Genomic DNA, 21,168 nt, shown 5'->3' on the forward strand with positions numbered 1-21,168 from the left:
ACCTCCGAGGTGTAGAGCGAGGCTTGCTGGCTCTTCACCTCTTGGAGATCCTCCTTGACATCCACCCCCATCGACTGCAGCTGGAGCAAATTCTGCATACTTTTCTGGAGCCTGGACATGACCCCTTGTCTCTCTCTCACCTTTTCAACGCCCTTGAGAATGAAAACCTTTTCGCTCTCTGGGGTATAAACATCGTCAGTTGTTTTACCCATTGGCAGATATTCCCAGTTTACGGTGGGCAGACTCTGTCTCAGCTCATTAAAGTCAGCCTTGCCTAAATCACAATTTTCTGTAAACTTCTAATTTTGTGTGGGAGGCCAAAAACAGTGGGAACCAATCATCATTTGCTCTATTATATTCAGGACTAAAAAAGTAAAAGTAAAGTCACCATAGTCCCAGATGACCATAGGCTGCTTTACCCTTTGAGGGAGAGAGCTGACTGGTGGTGGTTTAACCTGAGGATCACCACACCTCAAGTGAGGGGAAAGGTTCAGGACCATACATTGGATCAACTCCTGAAAATAGATTAAGACCTTTACTGGTCTTGTGTCACATTAACACATCTATGTGTCTGACTACGTGGGCTGTGGGGGTAACACTGTGGCACAGTGGTTAGCACTGCTGCTTTACAGCGCCAGAGACCGGGGTTCAATTCCTGCCTTGGGTAACTGTGTGGAGTTTGCACATTCTCCCCTTGTCTGTATGGGTTTCATGCGAATGCTCTGGTTTCCTCCCACAGCCCAAAGATGTGTAGGTTAAGTGGGGTTACGGTGAGTGGGCCTAGGTAGGGTACTCTTTCAGAGGGTCGGTGCAGACTCAATGGGCCGAATGGCTACCTCCTGCACTTGGGATTCTATGGCTGAATTTTCACTTGTGAGTTGGGTGTTAATGGGAGTCGAGCCCTGCCCCAGAAACCTTGTGAAGGCAGCTACTGCTGTGTGCAGAGGTGAGTTGTTTAAAAGGACTGCCCTACCCATGCCAAATCATGCCACCTCATGCCTCTCAACTACATCCGTGACTCCTCATACCTCCATGTCCCTCTGCCCTTCCCCATGTCTCTTTATTGCCTCTAGGTGAACTAAATGTCATCCCATGCCTCCCCACCCACCATCTTTGCCCTTATATCCCCCATGCCTGCTCACCCAATACCCAATATGGGCAGACCACACCAACCATGGTGAGATGAAATAACGTTCTTGATAACTTCACTATTGAAGAAAACATTCTTTCATTAAAACCTATTCAGTACATTTTAAATTCCTTAAAACAAATATTTCCTTCAAGCACTTAATAATTTATGAAATTAATGATTTGTATTCATAGCCTCACATCGAAGGCTTTGTAACCACTTTGGGCTGTCAATCAAACTGTGCATTTTCAGGCCCCCACTGTGATGATACATTGTAGAAACAGTCATACATCATTAATCATATAATTATTGCCCCTCAGCCTTATGTCAACAGACAGCTAGCAAAATTGCAAACATTGATTTTTTTTCACCTGCAGGTTGTCTTTTTTTAGGGAGGTTGGGGATTTAAATGCCTTGACCACTTGATAGTTTTACCAATTTACTCCTACTGTTAACAATCCTAAAGGGGCTCTTGACCTCTCCGAAGGGGCACTTTATGAAATTAAATGAAAATCGCTTATTGTCACAAGTAGGCTTCAAATGAAGTTACTGTGAAAAGCCCCTAGTCGCCACATTCCGGCGCCTGTTCGGGGAGGCTGGTACAGAAATTGAACCGCGCTGCTGGCCTGCCTTGGTCTGCTTTAAAAGCCAGCTATTTAGCCCTGTGCTAAACCAGCCCCTAAGGGCCCTCTCCCAAAGGGCTACCTGGACCTCTCCAAAAAGTATCCCACCTCTCCAAATAACTGGGTTTTGGCCTTTTGCTCAAATAGCTAAAGTCCATGAGTTGCGTTTTGAACATGTCCTTGATGGAAATTGCAACTGTTTGAACACAGCTGAGCTTTTACATGTGCAGCTGCCTCTGTGGACCACAGATGTGTAAACTGCACCACCCCCATCCCCTGACCACGGCCACCCCAGTGAAAATGGTGGCTGCTGGTTTTGGGCCATCACTTCTTGAATCGGGGCTCTGGCGCCATTTTAGCTACGGCATGGAGCCCATCGGTCTCCAGAATTGTGTGGCTATGTCACTCGCTGACCTAACATATTGAAATGCTCACATTTCAGATCGCCTTAAGAGACTATCATAACATTTGGAAGGCATAGAAGTTATTTTGTGTCAATCTTTCTGATGTCACCCCGCTCACTGATCTCATGGCCATTAACAGCAACAACCTGCACTACATATTCGATAAAAATGTCTCTCGGTTTTTTAGAGGTGTAGAGAAAATTTTATCTAAATTGAAAATCAGATTATTAATAATCTTTATTGTCACAGGTAGGCTTACATTAACACTGTAATGAAGTTGCTGTGAAAAGCCCCTAGTCGCCACATTCCGGCACCTGTTCGGGTACACAGGGAGAATTCAGAATGTCCAAATTACCTAGCAGACCGTCTTTCGGGACTTGTGGGAGGAAACCGGAGCACCTGGAGGAAACCCACGCAGATACGGAGAACATACAGACTCAGCACAGCCAGTAGCCCAAGCCGGGAATCTAACCGGGTCCCTGGCGCTGTGTAGCAACAGTGCTAACCACTGTGCTACTGTGCCACCCATGCAAATATTCGCTTTTCACAATCTCGGGATGAGATTTTTAACCGAGAATGTCCGTGTCTCTCTGGTGAATGTTCCAGGATCCCCGATACCAGGACCCCCATACCAGGAACCCCGAGCCTTATTCAAAGGAGGACACTGGCATCATTCAAACGCATCATTACGAAATGCTGTTTGTGGGATTTCACTGTGCACCGGTTGGCTGCCCTATTTCCTATATCACGATGGCAACCACCACTGTAAAGAAAAAGTAGCTCCTTAGCTGTAAAGTGCCTTGGGATGTGCTGAGGATGTGGAAGGTGCTATGTAAATGCAAGTTCTTTTCATTTACTCCCAACTAATCTCGATCAGACAAGCTGATTGAGGTATCAAACTCTTGGCAACACTAGGACAGTCAGTATGAACTCGGAACTACTCTCTGCCCCTTGACACCCTCACCTCTGACAACGCTAATTAAAAAGTGTGCCCCTTCAAGGAGCTGGTATTGCCAGTACAGTAGTAAGGTTAAGTATAAACTGCAGAGTATTGGGGCGTGCTTTCCAAATTGAGATATGTTTCTTGTAAAATAGAAAAATACTGGGGAAACTGGTTTGTCTAAAAAAGGGGGTTTTAATGTCAAGAGGAACATGTTTGGTTTAAACAGAGCAGAGCATAGGGATTTTATTTTTTAAATATTATTTCACAATGAGCAGAAGATCAGACCTGCAAAGATCACAAAGCGTTGTTAAAACTTAAAACCAAACAAGTGGAGCCAACGGAAATTTATTCTGAACCCGGTTGAGAAGTGATTTTACTCCACGAATGATGGTCTGATGGGGGTCCATTAACCACCGGATTAATTCTAGCTTAAAACGAAGCTCAAAGTTGATCTAATACTTTTCAGGGCGAGGTCCCCCTCAAACTCATCTTGGACTTGGTGCAGGGTTGGTGCTGCACCTTGCTCCAAAAACAAAAGCACTCTGTGTCCTTTTAAACTCAGCAGTAACCCAACCCCGCTGCTGATCAGCAAAGGCATGCAGAGGAGTCCATACATCTGCCCCGCGGTGGGGAGACAGTGCAGTCAGGGCGACAGCCTATGTCCGAGGGAAGAGGTTCGCACCAGGGCAACATGGCTGGATTCTACCACTGCCTGCGAGCTGATTCGAGGTAAGTGAAATCTGACTGGAAGACCAGGCTGGAATCTGGGTATGTTAATGTGAGTTCAGCAGGAGGAACCTTCCTGGCAGTTCTGTGTTCTGTATAACACCAGGAGGGTGCAAAGGGCGATTTCTGCACTGCCAGCAGAGCCAGAGTCCAGCAGAGCCACACGAACAAACCCCGATTGACTGACGAGTACATGCTCAGAAACACCGCTCCTCTAAAGGTTTTGTTTGGTTTGGAATAAAGCAGCACCTTATCCGGCGAGGGAACACTCAACAATGGCTGCTGTGTATTCCAGCTGTGAACTCAGTTCTCAGACTGTCTGTGTGGGGAGGCTAGGAGCTGTCAAAAGCTATAAAACATGGTTTATTAATGCTGTTGCCAGAAGCAAACGGAGTTGGAATTATGCTGAGTGAACTGGACATGGCAACTTTTGTTCTATAATCAGAACATTCTTTCCTGTGTTTGTAAAGGTGAAGCCCATTCTGAGGTCTTGGGCTGTTGGTTCCAATTATTATTTTGTCCTGTTTTGTGATTGATGGGCAGATTGAACCGCGTACAAGTCCAACATTCCTTCAACAAACCCAAGCTCAGTGAAAACTGGTAGCAGTGTTCTGATTAGTGCAAACTGCTTGGGGGAAATATCACTGTCCTCACTGGAGCAAGTAGGAAGATCCATGACCTACAGACTGCTTTTTAGTTTGGGGGAGTTGCAAACGTTGGAATTTGATTGACAAAGCAAATTGGGATGTATGGGTCCACGTCTCACTTGAGTCATCTCGATTTTATTGAAAATATTTTGATTAAACAACAATTGTTACCACGGAGTGAATTTTACCAGGGCAGCCAGCATGGATGATGTGATTCATTGAGACAGGCAGGTAATTAATCCTATTGAGAAGGAAGCTAAGAGGACTTAACAGATTTTCCCAGCTCTGCACGTAAGCCAGGAGGTTTCAGAACCTCGCCAGGTTTAACGAGGCGCTGAACAAGTGGGAGTTCACCTCCTGTCCTGACGGGGCAGGTGAAACAGCACTGGCATTGGCACAGACATGGTGGGGAGAAGGGGAAAAGATAGCAGGACCTGCTGGAGGGTATACTACCAGAGTGGCATCTGCATGCTGGCACCTATGTAGGTCGAAGGAAGCCCTGGACACACGGCGACTATGGCCTTGGGCCTCTCTTTGGTGCCTCCAGTGAGGAGGAAGAACAGAGAGGGAGAGCAATGGGGCAGCAGTTGCACCAAGCCTCGGGGGTGGGGGTGAAGGAGGGGAAAAGTACAGAGTGGAACGCTACCAGCCTCTTCGCAGAGACAGAGGAGACGTTACCCACCAGAGAAGGATGTGCACACTGTGGCTCAGTTGCCTTCAGATGTCAGAACAGCAGCGTCACCGAAGACTGTGCCCCTCCAGTGAGGCGGTCACCGAGCTGGCCGCCATGTCAGAGGCTGAGCTGAGCTCCATGGGAAGTGATGGGTAGTATCAGTGGCACTGAGGGTGAACATCTACTCCTCTGGGCCATTCCAGGGATCTTCTGGACACATTTGTGAGATCTCCCAGTCTGCAGCTCATTGCTGCATCAAGATGACCACCAGTGGCACCTTCAAGAGGGCCAGGCCGACCAAGACCGTCAGATTGAGTGGTATATTGGGTTTGGGGCCAATGCTGGATTCCCTCAGGAGCAGGGTGTGATTGCCGGAACACATATGGCCACGAGGACTTTATCACCAGGAAAGGCTTTCACTCGCTTGATGAACGTCTCCCGCTGCACGCTATTGGAGTGGCATAGGCGCGTCATTGGAAGGCCCTCCTCTGAAGCTCCGCCCCCAAGAGTGGTGAGGCCGTGGAATGCCCTACCTGCAACAGTAGTGAACTCGCCAACATTGAGGGCATTTAAAAGCATATGGATGATAATGGCATAGTGTAGGTTAGATGGCTTTTGTTTTTTGACTTCCCATGTCGGTGCAACATTGTGGGCCGAAGGGCCTGTACTGCGCTGTATCGTTCTATGTTCAATGAGCCGAATTCCCTACCGCGCGGTTGACGTGTGGTCTGAGCAGCCAGGAACCTGGCGTGGCAGCTGTGGACTGTGCCCAGTGCCGCCACACTCTGCCGGGATCGGGTGCTGCTGTCCGGGGGGGGGGCTTCCGCGAGGGCTGGAGGGACTGGTGAGGGGTGGTCAGGGGTTGTCCTGTGGGGTAGTATTTGGCATGGTGGGTCCGCGCATGGCCGGCGCCTTGTTTGTACGGCGCGACCACTGCAGGCCGTCGGCGTGCATATGCACGGTCCCGGTCATTCTCTGGCTATTTGTGCCGCGGGAGCCAGGAGCTTTACCCAGCGCCGCTGCTAACCCTTCACTGATCCCAGAATCGGTGAGGATTCGGCAACGATTTAGGCGTCGCAAAATGCCACAGTTCCCATGCCGGCATCGGCACTTAGCTGCAAAATCGGAGAATCCAGCCCCCATGTGTTTAATCGTCCAAATTTTGATAGATATCTGACTTGAGTTTTTGTGGTTGTAAGTCAAATTGGATGTAGAAGGCAGTTTGAATTAAAAGTTCAGTTGACAGAATAAGCAACTTGTGTTCATTGTACTTTTAATATTTTTAACATAACAGCCTAGTTAAGATAGAGTGTAGTGATTAGTATTCCTGTTCTTTGATTTTTGTGTGGTAACATTCTTTTGTTATGAACCATGAACCTTGCGGTTTCATTCGTTTATTAAATACCTGTGATTTAAGATTTCCAAACCAGAAAATAATAAAGTTGCTGCCCTCCACTGAGATAACACCATTCACTACAATGCAGTCATGTCTGCCACAGCCAGTGCAACAATGTGGCTCCATTGTGTGGAACTTCTCTATCTAGCTAACCCTTACACTTTGCCACATGTAAGCCCCTAAAGTGAGCACATTGTGGGGGAGGGGGTCTCATAAGGTCATTCATCCTTTTGCGACACCGTGGGCAGGTTCGAGGGATGACTCCGCGATCGCTGACCCACCTCTGCAATCTTCATCCAGGCTTCTTGATGTGGCGGGCAGGTCTCCACTCCCATCCCTAGGGAAAGAGAATCTCTAGCCATGCCTGAGTTAGCCTAGGGGAGAACCTGCCGGGAACCGTCGCTAAACCACGGGTCCTCCAAGGGAGATCTTGCCTCTTGTCATGTGAGAGTCCCTTTAAGGAATGGAGCTGATCATATCACTGAAGTGATGTCAGAGGGTGGGGGGAGCTGAGCTCACTTCTACTTTTTGAGTTTCAGTTTGAGAGAGCAGCTGGGAGTGTCTGTTTGTTCCCAGTGAACTGCATGAAGAAAACAAAGGGCCTGTAGCTGAAGTAACCAAAAGCAGCAGCAATGGTTGAACCCTTTCTCACTATATATATATATATATATATATATATATATATATATCTCATGTGCTCATGTTTGAAGGTTGGATAAGTCTTTTGGATGTTAAAAGGACAGCTGAAACGATTACTTAGTCTTTGGGGGTTATCTTTGAATTAATGGGTGTTAAGATATTCAATGGTTGTTTTAAAAAGGTTAACTTGATAGAATAAACATTGTTTTGTTTTTAAAAAACACTTGTCCATTTATGCTGTATCACACCTATAGAGTGCGCCATGTGCTGCCCACACCACAATCTATTAAAAGTTGTGGGTCAGTTGAACTCCATGCTACACTTTGGGGTTCTCTAAACTCTGACCCATAACAATTGGGGGCTCGTCCGGGATAAAAGCCTGTCTATTGGATTGGCTTAGTGAACTTAAAGACAGTGAGGGGTGAGCATATAGTGTGGTTGCTTTTCAGGTGTGGTATTTTAGTTTACGTGGGGAGTGTGTTGGCTCAGAGGTTTCTGGGGGTGGATACGGTAACACGCAGTACATTGCGGACAGAGACTAAAAGCAGACTGTTAGATTTGGCAAACACATTGCAGTTACCATTACCTGGCAAAATGCGAAAAGATGAGGTACTTACCGCAGTAGCTGAGCATTTACATTTGCCAGAGATGCATTCTGACTCATTAGAAATGGCAAAGCTCCAGTTGCAGATTATGCAACTCGAACATGAGAAAGAATTAAAGCAGCTTGAATATGCAATGAGAGAAAAAGAAAGAATAACCCTGGCAGAAGAAAAAGAAAGAATAGCCCTAGCAGAACAAAAAGAAATAGAAAGGGAGATACAGATCCGGGAAAAAGATAAAGAGAGAGAGTTTGAACTTCGGAAAATGGCCATGAAACATGACAGTCAGTTAAAATTGGCGGCCGTAAAGGAAAACATACAGTTGGATGAGATTGATGAGGACTGTGAGAGAGCGCATCATAGTCGAAGACGTGGTGGGGATCTATTTAAATATGTCCAAGTATTGCCAAGGTTTGACGAGAAGGAGGTAGAAGCCTTTTTCATTTCATTTGAGAAGGTAGCTAAACAAATGAAATGGCCACAGGATATGTGGGTATTACTGATTCAAACAAAGCTGGTAGGTAGAGCTAGTGAAGTGTTTGCATCACTACCGGAGGAAGTATCTGAAACCTATGAAGAGGTGAAAAAAATCCATCTTAGGTGCATATGAACTAGTGCCTGAAGCCTACAGACAAAGGTTTAGAAATTTAAGGAAAGAATTTGGTCAATCATTCATGAAGTTTGAAAGGCTCAAACAGAGTAATTTTGAAAGGTGGATAAGGGCTTTGAAAATAGACCAAACGTATGAAGCTCTCAGAGAAATTATACTTTTGGAGGAGTTTAAAAATTCAATTCCTGATGTAGTGAGAACTCGTGTGGAAGAGCAGAGGACTAAAACTACGAGATTAGCGGCAGAAATGACAGATGATTATGAATTAGTTCATAAATCAAAGCTTGGTTTCCGACATCAGTTTCAGCCTGTGAGGGATAGAAACTGGGGACATGAGAAATACTCAAGTGGTAGAGATAAAGGTGATCTGATGGGAGATAATAAAGAGAGTGTACCTCAGATTAAAAAAGAAATCCAGGAGGGTAGAAGAGAAATGAAAAGTTTAAAATGTTTTCACTGTAATAAACTAGGCCATGTAAAGTCACAGTGTTGGTGGTTGAAGAAAAGCACTAGGAAGGCTGATGTGGTAAAACAGGATAAGACAGTGGGGTTTGTTAGAATGGGAAGCCAAGGAGGTGCAAAAGATTGTACAGCCCGATCAAGAGGTGATTGATAAGAAGGTGCCAGATCTCTTTAAAGAATTTACTTGTGTGGGTAAAGTTTACTCATGTGGATCAGGAGGAGCAGGTAAAGAAGTCACAATTTTAAGAGATATGGGAGCTAGTCAGTCTTTAATGGTAAGAGATGAGGAATTATGTAGTTTGGGAAGAATGTTGCCAGAAAAGGTGGTAATATGTGGAATTCAGGGTGAGAGGAGTAGTGTTCCATTATCTCGGGTAAGGTTGGAAAGTCCAGTGAAGAGTGGTGAAGTGGTAGTAGGAGTAATAAAGAAAAAGAAGATTACAGCACAGGAACAGGCCCTTTGGCCCTCCCAGCCTGCGCCGATCAAGATCCTTTATCTAAACCTGTCGCCTATTTTCCACGCATCTACTTCCCTCTGTTCCCCGCCCGTTCATATATCTGTCTAGATGCATCTTGAATGATGCTGTTATGCCCACCTCTACCACCTCCGCTGGCAAAGCGTTCCAGGCACCCCCCACCCTCTGCGTAAAAAAATTTCCACGCACATCTCCCTTAAACTTTCCCCCTCTCACCTTGAAATCGTGACCCCTTGTAATTGACACCCCCACTCTTGGAAAAAGCTTGTTGCTATCCACCCTGTCCATACCTCATTATTTTGTAGACCTCAATCAGGTCCCCCCTCAACCTCCGTCTTTCCAACGAAAACAATTCTAATCTACTCAACCTTTCTTCATAGCTAACACCCTCCATACCAGGCAACATCCTGGTGAACCTCCTCTGCACCCTCTCTAAAGCATCCACATCCTTCTGGTAATGTGGCGACCAGAACTGCACGCAGTATTCCAAATGTGGCCTAACCAAAGTCCTATACAACTGTTAACATGACCTGCCGACTCTTGTACTCAATACCCCGTCCGATGAAGGCAAGCATGCTGTATGCCTTCTTGACCACTCTATCGACCTGCGTTGCCACCTTCAGGGTACAATGGACCTGAACGCCCAGATCTCTCTGTACATCAATTTTCCCCAGGACTCTTCCATTGACCGTCTCGTCCGCTCTTGAATTAGATCTTCCAAAATGTATCACCTCGCATTTGCCTGGATTGAACTCCATCTGCCATTTCTCTGCCCAACTCTCCAATCTATCTATATTTTGCTGTATTCTCTGACAGTCCTCCTCGCTATCTGCAACTCCACCAATCTTAGTATCATCTGCAAACTTGCTAATCAGACCACCTATACCTTCGTCCAGATCATTTATGTATGTCACAAACAACAGTGGTCCTGGCACGGATCCCTGTGGAACACCACTAGTCACCGTACTCCATTTTTAGACACTCCCTTCCACCACTACTCTCTGTCCCCTGTTGCCCAGTCAGTTCTTTATCCATCTAGCTAGTACTCCCTGAACCCCATACGACTTCACTTTTTCCATCAACCTGCCATGGGAAACTTTATCAAACGCCTTACTGAAGTCCATGTATGTGACATCTACAGCCCTTCCCTCATCAATTAACTTTGTCACTTCCTCAAAGAATTCTATTAGGTTTGTAAGACATGACCTTCCCTGTACAAAACCATGCTGCCTATCACATCAGTCTATTTTCTTCCAAATGTGAATAGATCCTATCCCTCCGTATCTTCTCCAACTGTTTGCCTACCATTGACGGCAAGCTCACAGGTCTATAATTCCCTGGATTATCCCTGCTACCCTTCTTAAACAAAGGGACAACATTCGCAATTCTCCAGTCCTCTGGGACCTCACCCGTGCTCAAGGATGCTGCAAAGATATCTGTTGAGGCCCCAGCTATTTCGTCCCTCGCTTCCCTCAGTAACCTGGGATAGATCCCATCCGGACCTGGGGACTTGTCCAACTTAATGCCTTTTAGAATACCCAAAACTTCCCCCTTCCTTATGCCGACTTGACCTAGAGTATTTAAACATCCATCCCTAGCCTCAACATCCGTCATGTCCCTCTCCTTGGTGAATACCGATGCAAAGTACTCATTAAGAATCTCACCCATTTTCTCTGACTCCACACAAAAATTCCCTCTTTTGTCTTTGAGTGGGCCAATCCTTTCTCTAGTTATCCTCTTGCTCCTTATATACGAATAAAAGGCTTTGGGATTTTCCTTAACCCTGTTAGCCAAAGATATTTCATGACACCTTTTAGACCTCTTTATTGCGCGTTTGAGATTTGTCCTACTTTCCCAATATTCCTCCAAAGCTTCATCAGATTTAAGTCGCCTAGATCTTATGTATGCTTCCTTTTTCATCTTAGCTAGGCTCACAATTCCACCCGTCATCCATGGTTCCCTAATCTTGCCATTTTTATCCCTCATTTTCACAGGGACATGTCTGTCCTACACTCTAACCAACCTTTCCCTTAAAAGACTCCCACATTTCAAATGTGGATTTACCCTTAAACAGCTGCTCCCAATCCACATTCCCTAGCTCCTGCCGAATTTTGTTATACTTGGCCTTTCCCTAATTTAGCACTCTTCCTTTAGGACCACTCTCGTCTTTGTCCATGAGTATTCTAAAACTTACGGAATTGTGATCGCTATTCCCAAAGTAATCACCGACTGAAACTTCAACCACCTGGCCGGGATCATTCCCCAATACCAGGTCCAGTATGGCCCCTTCCCGAGGACTATTTACATACTGCTCTAAAAAACACTCCTGGATACTCCTTATAAATTCTGCTCCATCTACGCCTCCAACACTACATTCAATGTTGGAGAAGTTAAAATCTCCCATCACAACCACCCTATTACATAGAACATAGAACAATACAGCGCAGTACAGGCCCTTCGGCCCTCGATGTTGCACCGAAACAAAAGCCATCTAACCTACACTATGCCATTATCATCCATATGCTTATCCAATAAACTTTTAAATGCCCTCAATGTTGGCGAGTTCACTACTGTTGCCAGTAGGGCATTCCACAGCCTCACCACTCTTTGCGTAAAGAACCTACCTCTGACCTCTGTCCTATATCTATTACCCCTCAGTTTAAAGCTATGTCCCCTCGTGCCAGCCATTTCCATCCGCGGGAGAAGGCTCTCACTGTCCACCCTATCTAACCCCCTGATCATTGCTCCTACATTTTTCTATAATCTACATATTTGTACCTCTACGTCACGCCCTCTTTTGGGAGGCCTGTAGTAATGTCCCAACAATGTTACTGCACCCTTTCTATTTCTTAGCTCAACCCATATTGTCTCAGTGCTCGAATCCTCCATCATGCCCACCTTAATCACAGCTGCGATATCATCTCTGACCAGTAATGCACTCCTCCACCCCATTTACCTCCTTCTCTATCCCTCCTGAAGCAACTATACCCTGGAATATTTAGTTGCAAGTCTGCCCTTCCCTCAACCAAGTCTCAGTAATACCAATAACATCATATTCCCAGGTACTAATCCAAGCCCTAAGTTCATCTGCCTTACCTGCTACACTTCTCGCATTAAAACAAATGCACCTCAGACCACCTGTCCCTTTGCGTTCATCATTTCTTCCCTGTCTCCTCTTCCCCTTAGTCACATTGAGTTTATTATCTAGTACCTTACTGGCTTTAGTTGCTGCCTCTTTACTGACCTCTAACTTCCTAACCTGGTTCCCATCCCCCTGCCACATTAGTTTAATAGAGAAACTATCATGTCCAGGAATACAGTTTATCTTGGGTAATGATATAGCTGGATCGCAAGTGGGTGTGATGCCTACTGTGGTTGATAAGCCAGTGGAAAATCAGACAACTGAAGTGTTGAAGGACGAATATCCTGGGATTTTTCAAGATTGTGTAGTAACAAGGTCGCAAAGTCACAGGTTAAGACAAGAGGAGAAATCAAAGAGTGAAGATGAAGTTGAAGTGCAATTATCAGAAACTTTCTGTTCAGATGGTTGAAAAAGAACAAGAACAGGTGGAGGATGCGGTGGATATTTTTAGTTCAGGAAAATTGGCGGAGTTACAACAGAAAGATGTAAAAATAAAACAGATATTTCAGAAAGCATATACGGAAGAGGAATCTGAGAGTATACCAGAGTGTAAAAGTGATGTCTTGATGAGAAAATGGAGACCTGTACATGTGTAGGTGGATGAAAAGTGGGCAGAAGTTCATCAAGTAGTATTGCCGGTAGGGTATAGAAAGGAGGTGTTGCGAGTTGCACATGAGGTACCAGTGGGAGGTCATTTAGGGATAAGGAAAACTCAAAGCTAAAATCCAGAAACATGGAAAGAACATTTACATCTTCTGATGGAGTAATTCGATTGACTTCAGGTGGCGGGTTTGGTGATAAACCGAGCCAAAAGAGATTTTGGAAAAGCCCAAATCACTTTCCTTGAGGAGTTTCCGATACCCTCAAGGCGAAGGGAAATAATGCAATTTCTTGGCATGAGCGGATTTGGTCGAACCTTTGTGCAAAAGATTTGTAGCGTGGTTGCTCCACTGATGGAATTGCTGATGAAACGTAAAAGATTTCAATGGACAGCGGACTTTCAACAGGCATTTGACTGCCTGAAAGCTGTGGTAACCGATGCTCCTGTATTGGAGAATTGCAAGGGACTCTGTGATCAGATTGAACTAAAGTATCTGACTTTAAAGAGAAATGCCGAGGTGTAGAGAAATGGACGGATCGTGCAGAGGCCTTCTTGTTCAAAGAGACTGTCAATCGAGAAGGATTTCGGTTGGAGGAAGAAGAACGGAAAAACAAAATGGACTATATTATTATACCTGTTTGCGTGTTTTTTTTTTGAACTGGTAAAGTTTTTACTGTGTGCATTTCTTAATTGATGGTGCAAAGGTGAAAAATGAAACCATCTTGAAGTTGATGGTTTATTTTTTTTCTTGGGGGGGGGGGGGGGGGATGTGTCATGTGAGAGTCCCTTTAAGAAATGGATGTTTAAGCAATGTACCTTTTAAGGAATGGAGCTGATCATATTACTGAAGCGATGTCAGAGGGTGGGGGGAGCTGAGCTCACTTCTGCTTTTTGAGTTTCAGTTTGAGAGAGCAGCTGGGAGTGTCTGTGTTTCCAGTGAACTGCATGAAGAAAACAAAGGGCCTGTAGCTGAAGTAACCAAAAGCAGCAGTACGGTTGAACCCCTTCTCACATTGAATGTAACCTCATGTGCTCATGTTTGAAGGTTGGTTAAGTCTTTTGGATGTTAAAAGGACAGCTGAAACAATTACTTAGTCTTTGGGGGTTATCTTGGAATTAATGGGTGTTAAGATATTCAATGGTTGTTTTAAAAAGGTTAACTTGATAGAATAAACATTGTTTTGTTTTTAAAAAACACTTGTCCATTTATGCTGTATCATACCTGTAGAGTGCACCGTGTGCTCCCCACACCACAATCTATTAAAAGTTGTGGGTCAGTTGAACTCCATGCTACACTTTGGGGGTTCTCTAAACTCTGACCCATAACACTCTCTCATTGCTGCACTTGCCACTTCCTTGCAGCTGGTCCTCTCAGCCTTGTTGACTGCTGACAGAATACCTTTTACAGGGTAGCCCTAAAAAGATAACCGCAGCATTCCTCAGCTATCTGCCCACCATGCTGGATGTTGCCTCTGCCCGCTGGCACTCAATTGTCCAATTGCCACCCAGGCTGCCTGCCCACCCCACCCCGCGCAAATGGCAGTGTCGCCCATCCTGCCCCCAGCATTTCTGAAAAATCCACCTTTGTAGACAACAAGGAGATGAGACACAGCCAAAAATAAACATGTCGATGCGCAAGACTACTTAAGAGGCTTCAATAAAAATAGTTGATTATCTTCACTCTGCGGGTGTCCTGGGAGTAATTTTTGTTTGGTGTGCTTGCCAGAAGTTTATCTGTTTATTGCTTTCTATCTTTGGTAAAACAGGTGTCCGTAAATGTCAGCCGGCGTTTATATTTGTAATGTGTAATGTGAAATGTTCAATGCCTGGGAGATCCCGGGTGATTTATTCCAGACTTGATGGCTGTGCCAGTGGATAAACTCTATTGCTAATCGTTTAGACATTATGGATAATGCGTGAGAATCTCCTTTCGCTGCGAATTATCGCTAATGGTGCCAGTGCATTCAGTCACTGTGGGGACCAGTCACCAATCTGGTTGTGGGGTTCTCCGTCAACTTTTGAAAATGCCACCCAGTGTATTTATTAAACCACAAAGGCCAGGAGGTACTTGGGGGTCAGAATCAATCTGCAGTCTATGCTGAATTAACTATTCTCAGCTTGGCCCACTGTCATTTTGACGTGGGCCAGAGTTTTACGTTGTTGAGGCAGGCGCGTGCCTGTCCCAGAAGTGCATAAAATAACATTTTCAATAGTTCATCACCTAGCCTGGTCTACATGTGACTCCAGATCCACGGGAATGTGCTTGAATCTGAAATGGCCCACAGCAATTGGGGTGGGCAGTAAATGCTGGCCCAGCCAGCGACACACACATCCCATTTAACAAAATCTATATGAGATATTAAAGTGAGTGTACCTCAGCAGAGTCTGATCGAACCCCCTCTGTGATATCTTTTAGGTAATGCTCACTTTCGAATTAGTCCATATTTTTGTGACACTCTGGCGGTTGCTGCTTCTCTGTGACGGGAGCTGGTGCATCGCGGGATGGGGTGGGGACGGGGTGGCTCTTTTCCAGGCGGTTAGCAGCAATACCTGGAATATTCATACCCCATTTTGGGAGTCAGCAGAGCAGTCCAGGCGGGTTGGCTACCCTACCACCAGTCACCCCTTCCAAGGAGCTATTTGGAGCCCCACAACTTGCTCACCTCCTCTACTGAGCGCCCACCACACTGCAACATTGGCATGGTAACTTGCTGATAGATTGAGCACCCACTAACCCAAGACAGGGTCAGGGTTCATCGGCAGGGTGGAGCTGACATTTTAGAGCCCACTGCTTCTGTGAGCCCACTTACATATTTCTTACCCAAATTCTTTCATTGAAGATGTACATCCTTCTCCTCGTTTCAGACCCAAGGACCTCCAGGCAAAATTGGGACCTCTACCTTGAGCAATGCCGGGGGCGATCTGCATTTCGCGCGGATCCAAATGGTGAACTACAAATGTCACATAGAAAATATCACCACTGCTGTAGTGGAGGAAAAGCACTTGGGAAGGACTTGAACACCTTGGATTTCATTGGCGAGAGCAGGTTGAAGACCAGCGTGGAGGGCAAAAGGAGCGCGTGGTAACCCAGGCACCCCACCCACAATCTCCTTCAGCCACCATCTGCCCCACCTGACCCAGACTCTCGGTCGAGGGTTGGACTCCTCAGTCACCTGAGAACTCCATTTTAGTGCGGAAGCAAGTCATCCTCGACTCCGAAGAAGGAGATTGTCGTAGGTGCAAACTTAATCTTTGACACCTTTCAGCCAGGGGAAAGAAATTTGGAAGTATTTTTCAATGTTCAAATTTGCCTTACCAAGCGAAAATTAAACTCTGGCTAACAATTTGAGTTTGTGGCCTAGAGTGACATGAGTTAGCAGCAGAATAATACTTTGTGCATTACAAGGTTTTCAAAACTCCTGGGCATCATCAAACTTCCCATGACCAAATTCATTGGATATCCACACGTGCGTATCTATAGTCCTGTATCTAACATCATAGTTCATCACACTCAGCATTTCATACGTCAGCCACGGTGCACATCATCAAAGGGTCACACTCTGTGACAGACACAACAAGCGTCTTCAGTAGGGGAATGTTCTGTCATTGACCTGAAACCTGAGCTTGGGTTCAATTAGCTACAAATACAAGTTGACACAATCGCCTTGATTCCCACAGGACTGATTGAGCAAAAATAACAGCTGACATCAAAACTGTTCACCACAATCCAGACACCCAGGAGTGATGCCTCAGAACTTTAACTCGCATTTTAAATAATATTGGCACCAGAAAAGCTCAACCACGACAGGATGAATTAGTAATTCGAGCAAATTGTCTGGGATTGGATCCTGCAGTGTGATCTTGCTCAAAATCATGCTGAGAATGACCGGAAATGTGGGCAATAAGGTCTACCGTCCCGACTAGGGATTGCTTGTCCCTGGGACGTAGCTGGTCGCTCCTTCAGTCCCTGCAACGATTCAGTGCTGGGGTAGGGGAGAGTAAGGTCTGAATTCGGCACATTTCTACCCCAATCACTGCTGCTGCCCTTGGTCACTGTGGAATGGAGTGGTCGATCAGAAGAAATGCTGTTAAACAACCCTGAGGTATGGGAAGAGTCTTGTAGCAATCCCGTCTCCATTCATTCCAGTCCGCACTTAGTTAGATCTTGGTTTCTGCCTCGTGGCCAGCCCTCTGTGTAAGAGGTGCTACTGTCCAGCTGCCTCTTGTGGTGCTGCCGAGCTCTCAGGGTTGATCAACTTTGCAGCTTCCTGCCGGAATGACACTGGGGTGAATCCCCCTGAATCTGGATTCGGGAGGTGACTTGAGTGATGGGTGGATGTCCTGCTTTGCCGGCTCAACATCTCTGGCAGGACAGTGCCGGCCATGGACTAAATGAAATGTCTATTTGAAATGTCTATGGTCTCACCCGTTGCCAGACCTGGCTACTTCTGGGCAGACAGCCATATCAACATGCTCAGCAAACGGCCTACATATAGGAGCAAGATTAGTCCACATAGGCCCTCGAGCCTTTGTTTTGTATTTGTTTCTCTGAGAAACATTTTAAAAATAAATTTAGAGTATCCAATTCTTTTTTTTCCAAATTAAGGGGCAATTTAGCATGGCCAGTCCATCTAGCCTGCACATCTTTGGGTTGTGGGGGTGAGACCCAAGCAGACACTGGGAGAATATGCAAACTCCACACGGACAGTGACCCGGGGCCGGGATCGAACCTGGGTCCTCGGTGCCGTGAGGCAGCAGTGCTAACCACTGCGCCACCGTGCCACCCTTTTTTCTGAGAAACATAAAATAAAATATTTGCCTTGGTGAAGTACAGTACCTCAATAAGCACGATGGGCATAAATATCAATTTTGTGGATGAGTGAATTTGCAGCAGTTCAATAGCATGGTAGGTGGGGCTGATTATTGAATCCATCCAGCCCACGCAGCCCCACTATTCAGCATTGTGAGTGCTTCTTTCCAGAATATATTAATACGGCACTTTATTTTTAATTTACCATCATCAGCAGGATGCGTTAGAGGGCAGAGTCGTGTGGGTGGAGTGAGGGAAGGAGGTCGCAGAGATGGACCGTAGCAAGGACATGAAGAAAAAGGTTGAGAATTTTAAATTAGAGGCATTAGCGACTAGGAACATGTGCTGGTCATTGAGTATAAGAGTGGTGAGTGAGGAGGTGTGGGCGGGTGGTTTGGGTTTGCTGCAGAAAGGGATAAAGACCACGTTGGATGAGCTGAAGATTAAGGAGCGTGGGAGATAGGAGGCCAGCAGGAGAGAACACAGGAACAGCATTATTGGAATAGTCATGTGTGGAGGTGACAAAAGCGTGGAAGAAGATTTCAGCTGGAGATGGGCTGAGGTAGGGGCAGATGCAAGTGACGTTCCTGACATGGAGTCTGGCAGTCTTTGTGAAGGAGAGTGTAGGATTGGAAGTTGAACTCAGGATTAATTGGGCCTCTCGGGCTGAAAACTGTCTCGGTCAACATGAGACCAGGGCAGGGCAGGGGAATGGAATGGAACTGGTGCCAGGGATCATCGAAAAAAGAAAACCAAGAGGTCACAAATTACCTGTTGATAAGTTTTAGCGAAAAAAGGTACAGAGTAGAAGATTCCCGGGATGAGAGGAATTAATTTTAAAGGAAAGAAATTGCAGGTGATACTTTGTACTATGCTGCCTTCTCTGGAGTCTAGTGAGGATTTTGAAAAAGGTATTCTTTGGGATGCGGCATCAACGGATAGTCCAGCATTTATTGTATGTCCCAAATGATCCTTGAGTAGGTGGTGGTAAGTTGCATTCTTGAACATCTGCAGTCCATATGATGTAGGTACACCCACAGTGCTGTTAGGAACAGAGTGACCCAGTGACGGTGAAGGAACGGAGTAGGATAGTGTGTAGGTTGGACGGGACCTTGCAGGCGGTGGTGTTCCCATGCATCCGCTGCCCTCATTCTTCTCGTAGATTTCGTAGATTTGGGAGGAGCTGTGTGACGAATGGAGCAATTTAGGAGTATTGATATCTAAATATTGGGGCAACGTTAAGGGCTAAAAGCCTTCGGTTATAGTGGGCGGGTTTCTCTGATCCTCAGGCTAAGTGTTGACTCCGTCGTAAACGCCCTCGCGTTTCCCGACGGCATCAACATGCCCCCAGGAGCATCAATTCTGACTCCTACAGGGGGCCAGCACGGAACTGGAGCGACCCACGCTGCTCCAGGTGCAGATACCGGCGTCAAGTGAGCGCCGCGGGTCTGCGCATGTGCAGTGCGACCGGCGCCAATGCGCGCATGCACAGTGCGACTGGTGCGATTGTTCCTTCTCCACTCCGGCCCCGACGCAACATTGGGGCGGCGGCGGCGATTCGCGCCCAGCCCGTCGACTTTCCGGCCCTGGCCTGGGATATTGTTTTGGCTGCAGTGGTCATGATTTTGTTTTGTTTCTAGGAAATCACAGGCGAGCAGTAGAATGTGGTCTGACTGAGGAACACCTTGGGGAGTTGATGTGCATTTGCACCCTGCAGAAATAGTTTGGTTTTTCAGCTTGGGGAGATGAGGTAATTGTTGGGTGGAGGCCACGAATGCAGAGAGGCAGTTTCGGTTTTGTGGAGCAGCTTTGAGAGAGCGAGGAACTGAATTCTGATCTGCCTGAAATTGAGTCCACAATTTTCCGATAGAATAGTTGTAAAAGAGTAATAATCTGCAAAGCAGAGCGGTCTTGTCTGTGGACCAGGAAGAAGTTGAAACATGCCAGGTGAACCAGCTTTTTGAGGATATTCAGCCAGAAACTGAAGGGGTTCCAACAGGAGATACATCTGTTTTGTAAAGCAAGTATTACTCTATGCCATGCTAATTAAAGATAGATTGAGAGCCTGTATGCTTCTTTTGTTGTTTGATGGGAAATTGAGTATTAGCATTCAGGGATAATTGTAAGCTGTTATTTGCGTGTGCGAAGTTTAAAAAGTTTAAAGTTTAATATTGTATTCATAATAAAGTTTTGTTTTAGAAATACCAAAGCCCAATTCCTTCGTGCGAATCACTCCTGGAGTGAACTATTCATTTCCCACAGTCTTAAAAAGACTAAAATATTGGGGTTTTGGTCCAGTACCCTAGCCACTGTTGGGTCTGGTCTGGGATCGTAATGGCTATCGAAGGAGACTTGCTGAGTTACTGCAGTGTATCTTGTAGTTGGCACACACTGCTGCCACTGTACATTGGTGGTGGAAAGAGTAAATGTTTAAGGTGGTGGATGGGGTGCAAACCAAGGGGGCTGCTTTGTCCTGGGTGATGTCAAGCTCTATGGGGTTGTTGGAGCCGCACACTTTAAGGCAGGTGGAGAGTATTCCATAATAATAATCTTTATTGTCACAAGTAGACTTGCATTAACACTGCAATGAAGTTACTGTGAAAAGCCCCCAGTCGCCACACTCCGGCTCCTGTTTGGATACACGGAGAATTCAGAATGTCCAATTCACCTAACAGCACGTCTTTCGGGACTTGTGGGAGGAAACCGGAGCACCCGGAGGAAACCCACGCAGACACGGGGAGAAGGTGCAGACTCCGCACAGACAGTGACCCAAGCCGGGAATCGAACCTGGGACCCTGGAACTGTGAAGCAACAGTGCTAACCACTGTGCTACCGTGCTGCCCATTGCACTACTGACATGTGCCTTGTGGACAGGCTTTGTGCGGTCAGGAGGTGAGTTACTTGCCACATGATTCCAACCTCTGACCTGCTCATGTACCCACATTATTGTTATAGCTAGTCCAGTTCAATTGCTGGTCAATGGAAATGCCTAGGATGTTGATGGTGGGGGACTCAGTGATGGTAATGGCTGTTACATCACTCCACATCACGAACCAGCCATCCAGCCAACTGAGCTAAACCGACCCCCAATCTCAACATTACAATAGTAATGTTGACACAAATCACACCGGTTTAGAGAATTGCACAATATATTAATACGAGACAAGGGGCGGGATTCTCCGACCCCCCCCCCACCAGGTGGGAGATTCGCCGGGGGTCGGCGTGAATCCCGCTCCCGCCGACTTCCTAATCCTCCCGCCCCCCCCCAAAATACTGGCCCGGCGT

General features: G+C 46.2%; 1 protein-coding gene across 6 annotated transcripts in view; it reads left to right on the forward strand.

Annotated features, from left to right (window-relative positions):
- The window catches only part of cracdlb (cracd like b), a 259,256-nt gene that overhangs the window by 96,342 nt on the left and 141,746 nt on the right, over positions 1 to 21,168 (forward strand). The window contains exon 1 of one of the 6 annotated variants that reach the window (XM_072477180.1): positions 3,333 to 3,828. The exons of 2 other annotated variants lie outside the window; for them this stretch is intronic. In XM_072477180.1, the coding sequence (XP_072333281.1) occupies positions 3,758 to 3,828 (71 nt within the window). In that variant the 5' untranslated portion in view covers positions 3,333 to 3,757. Of the gene's footprint in view, positions 1 to 3,332; positions 3,829 to 13,899; positions 14,119 to 21,168 lie in introns of those variants that run through there. 3 more of the 6 variants (XM_072477178.1, XM_072477179.1, XM_072477183.1) reach the window with 3 other exon arrangements.

Source organism: Scyliorhinus torazame, chromosome 15 (genome assembly GCF_047496885.1).
Source record: "Scyliorhinus torazame isolate Kashiwa2021f chromosome 15, sScyTor2.1, whole genome shotgun sequence".
NCBI classification, from domain to species: domain Eukaryota; kingdom Metazoa; phylum Chordata; class Chondrichthyes; order Carcharhiniformes; family Scyliorhinidae; genus Scyliorhinus; species Scyliorhinus torazame.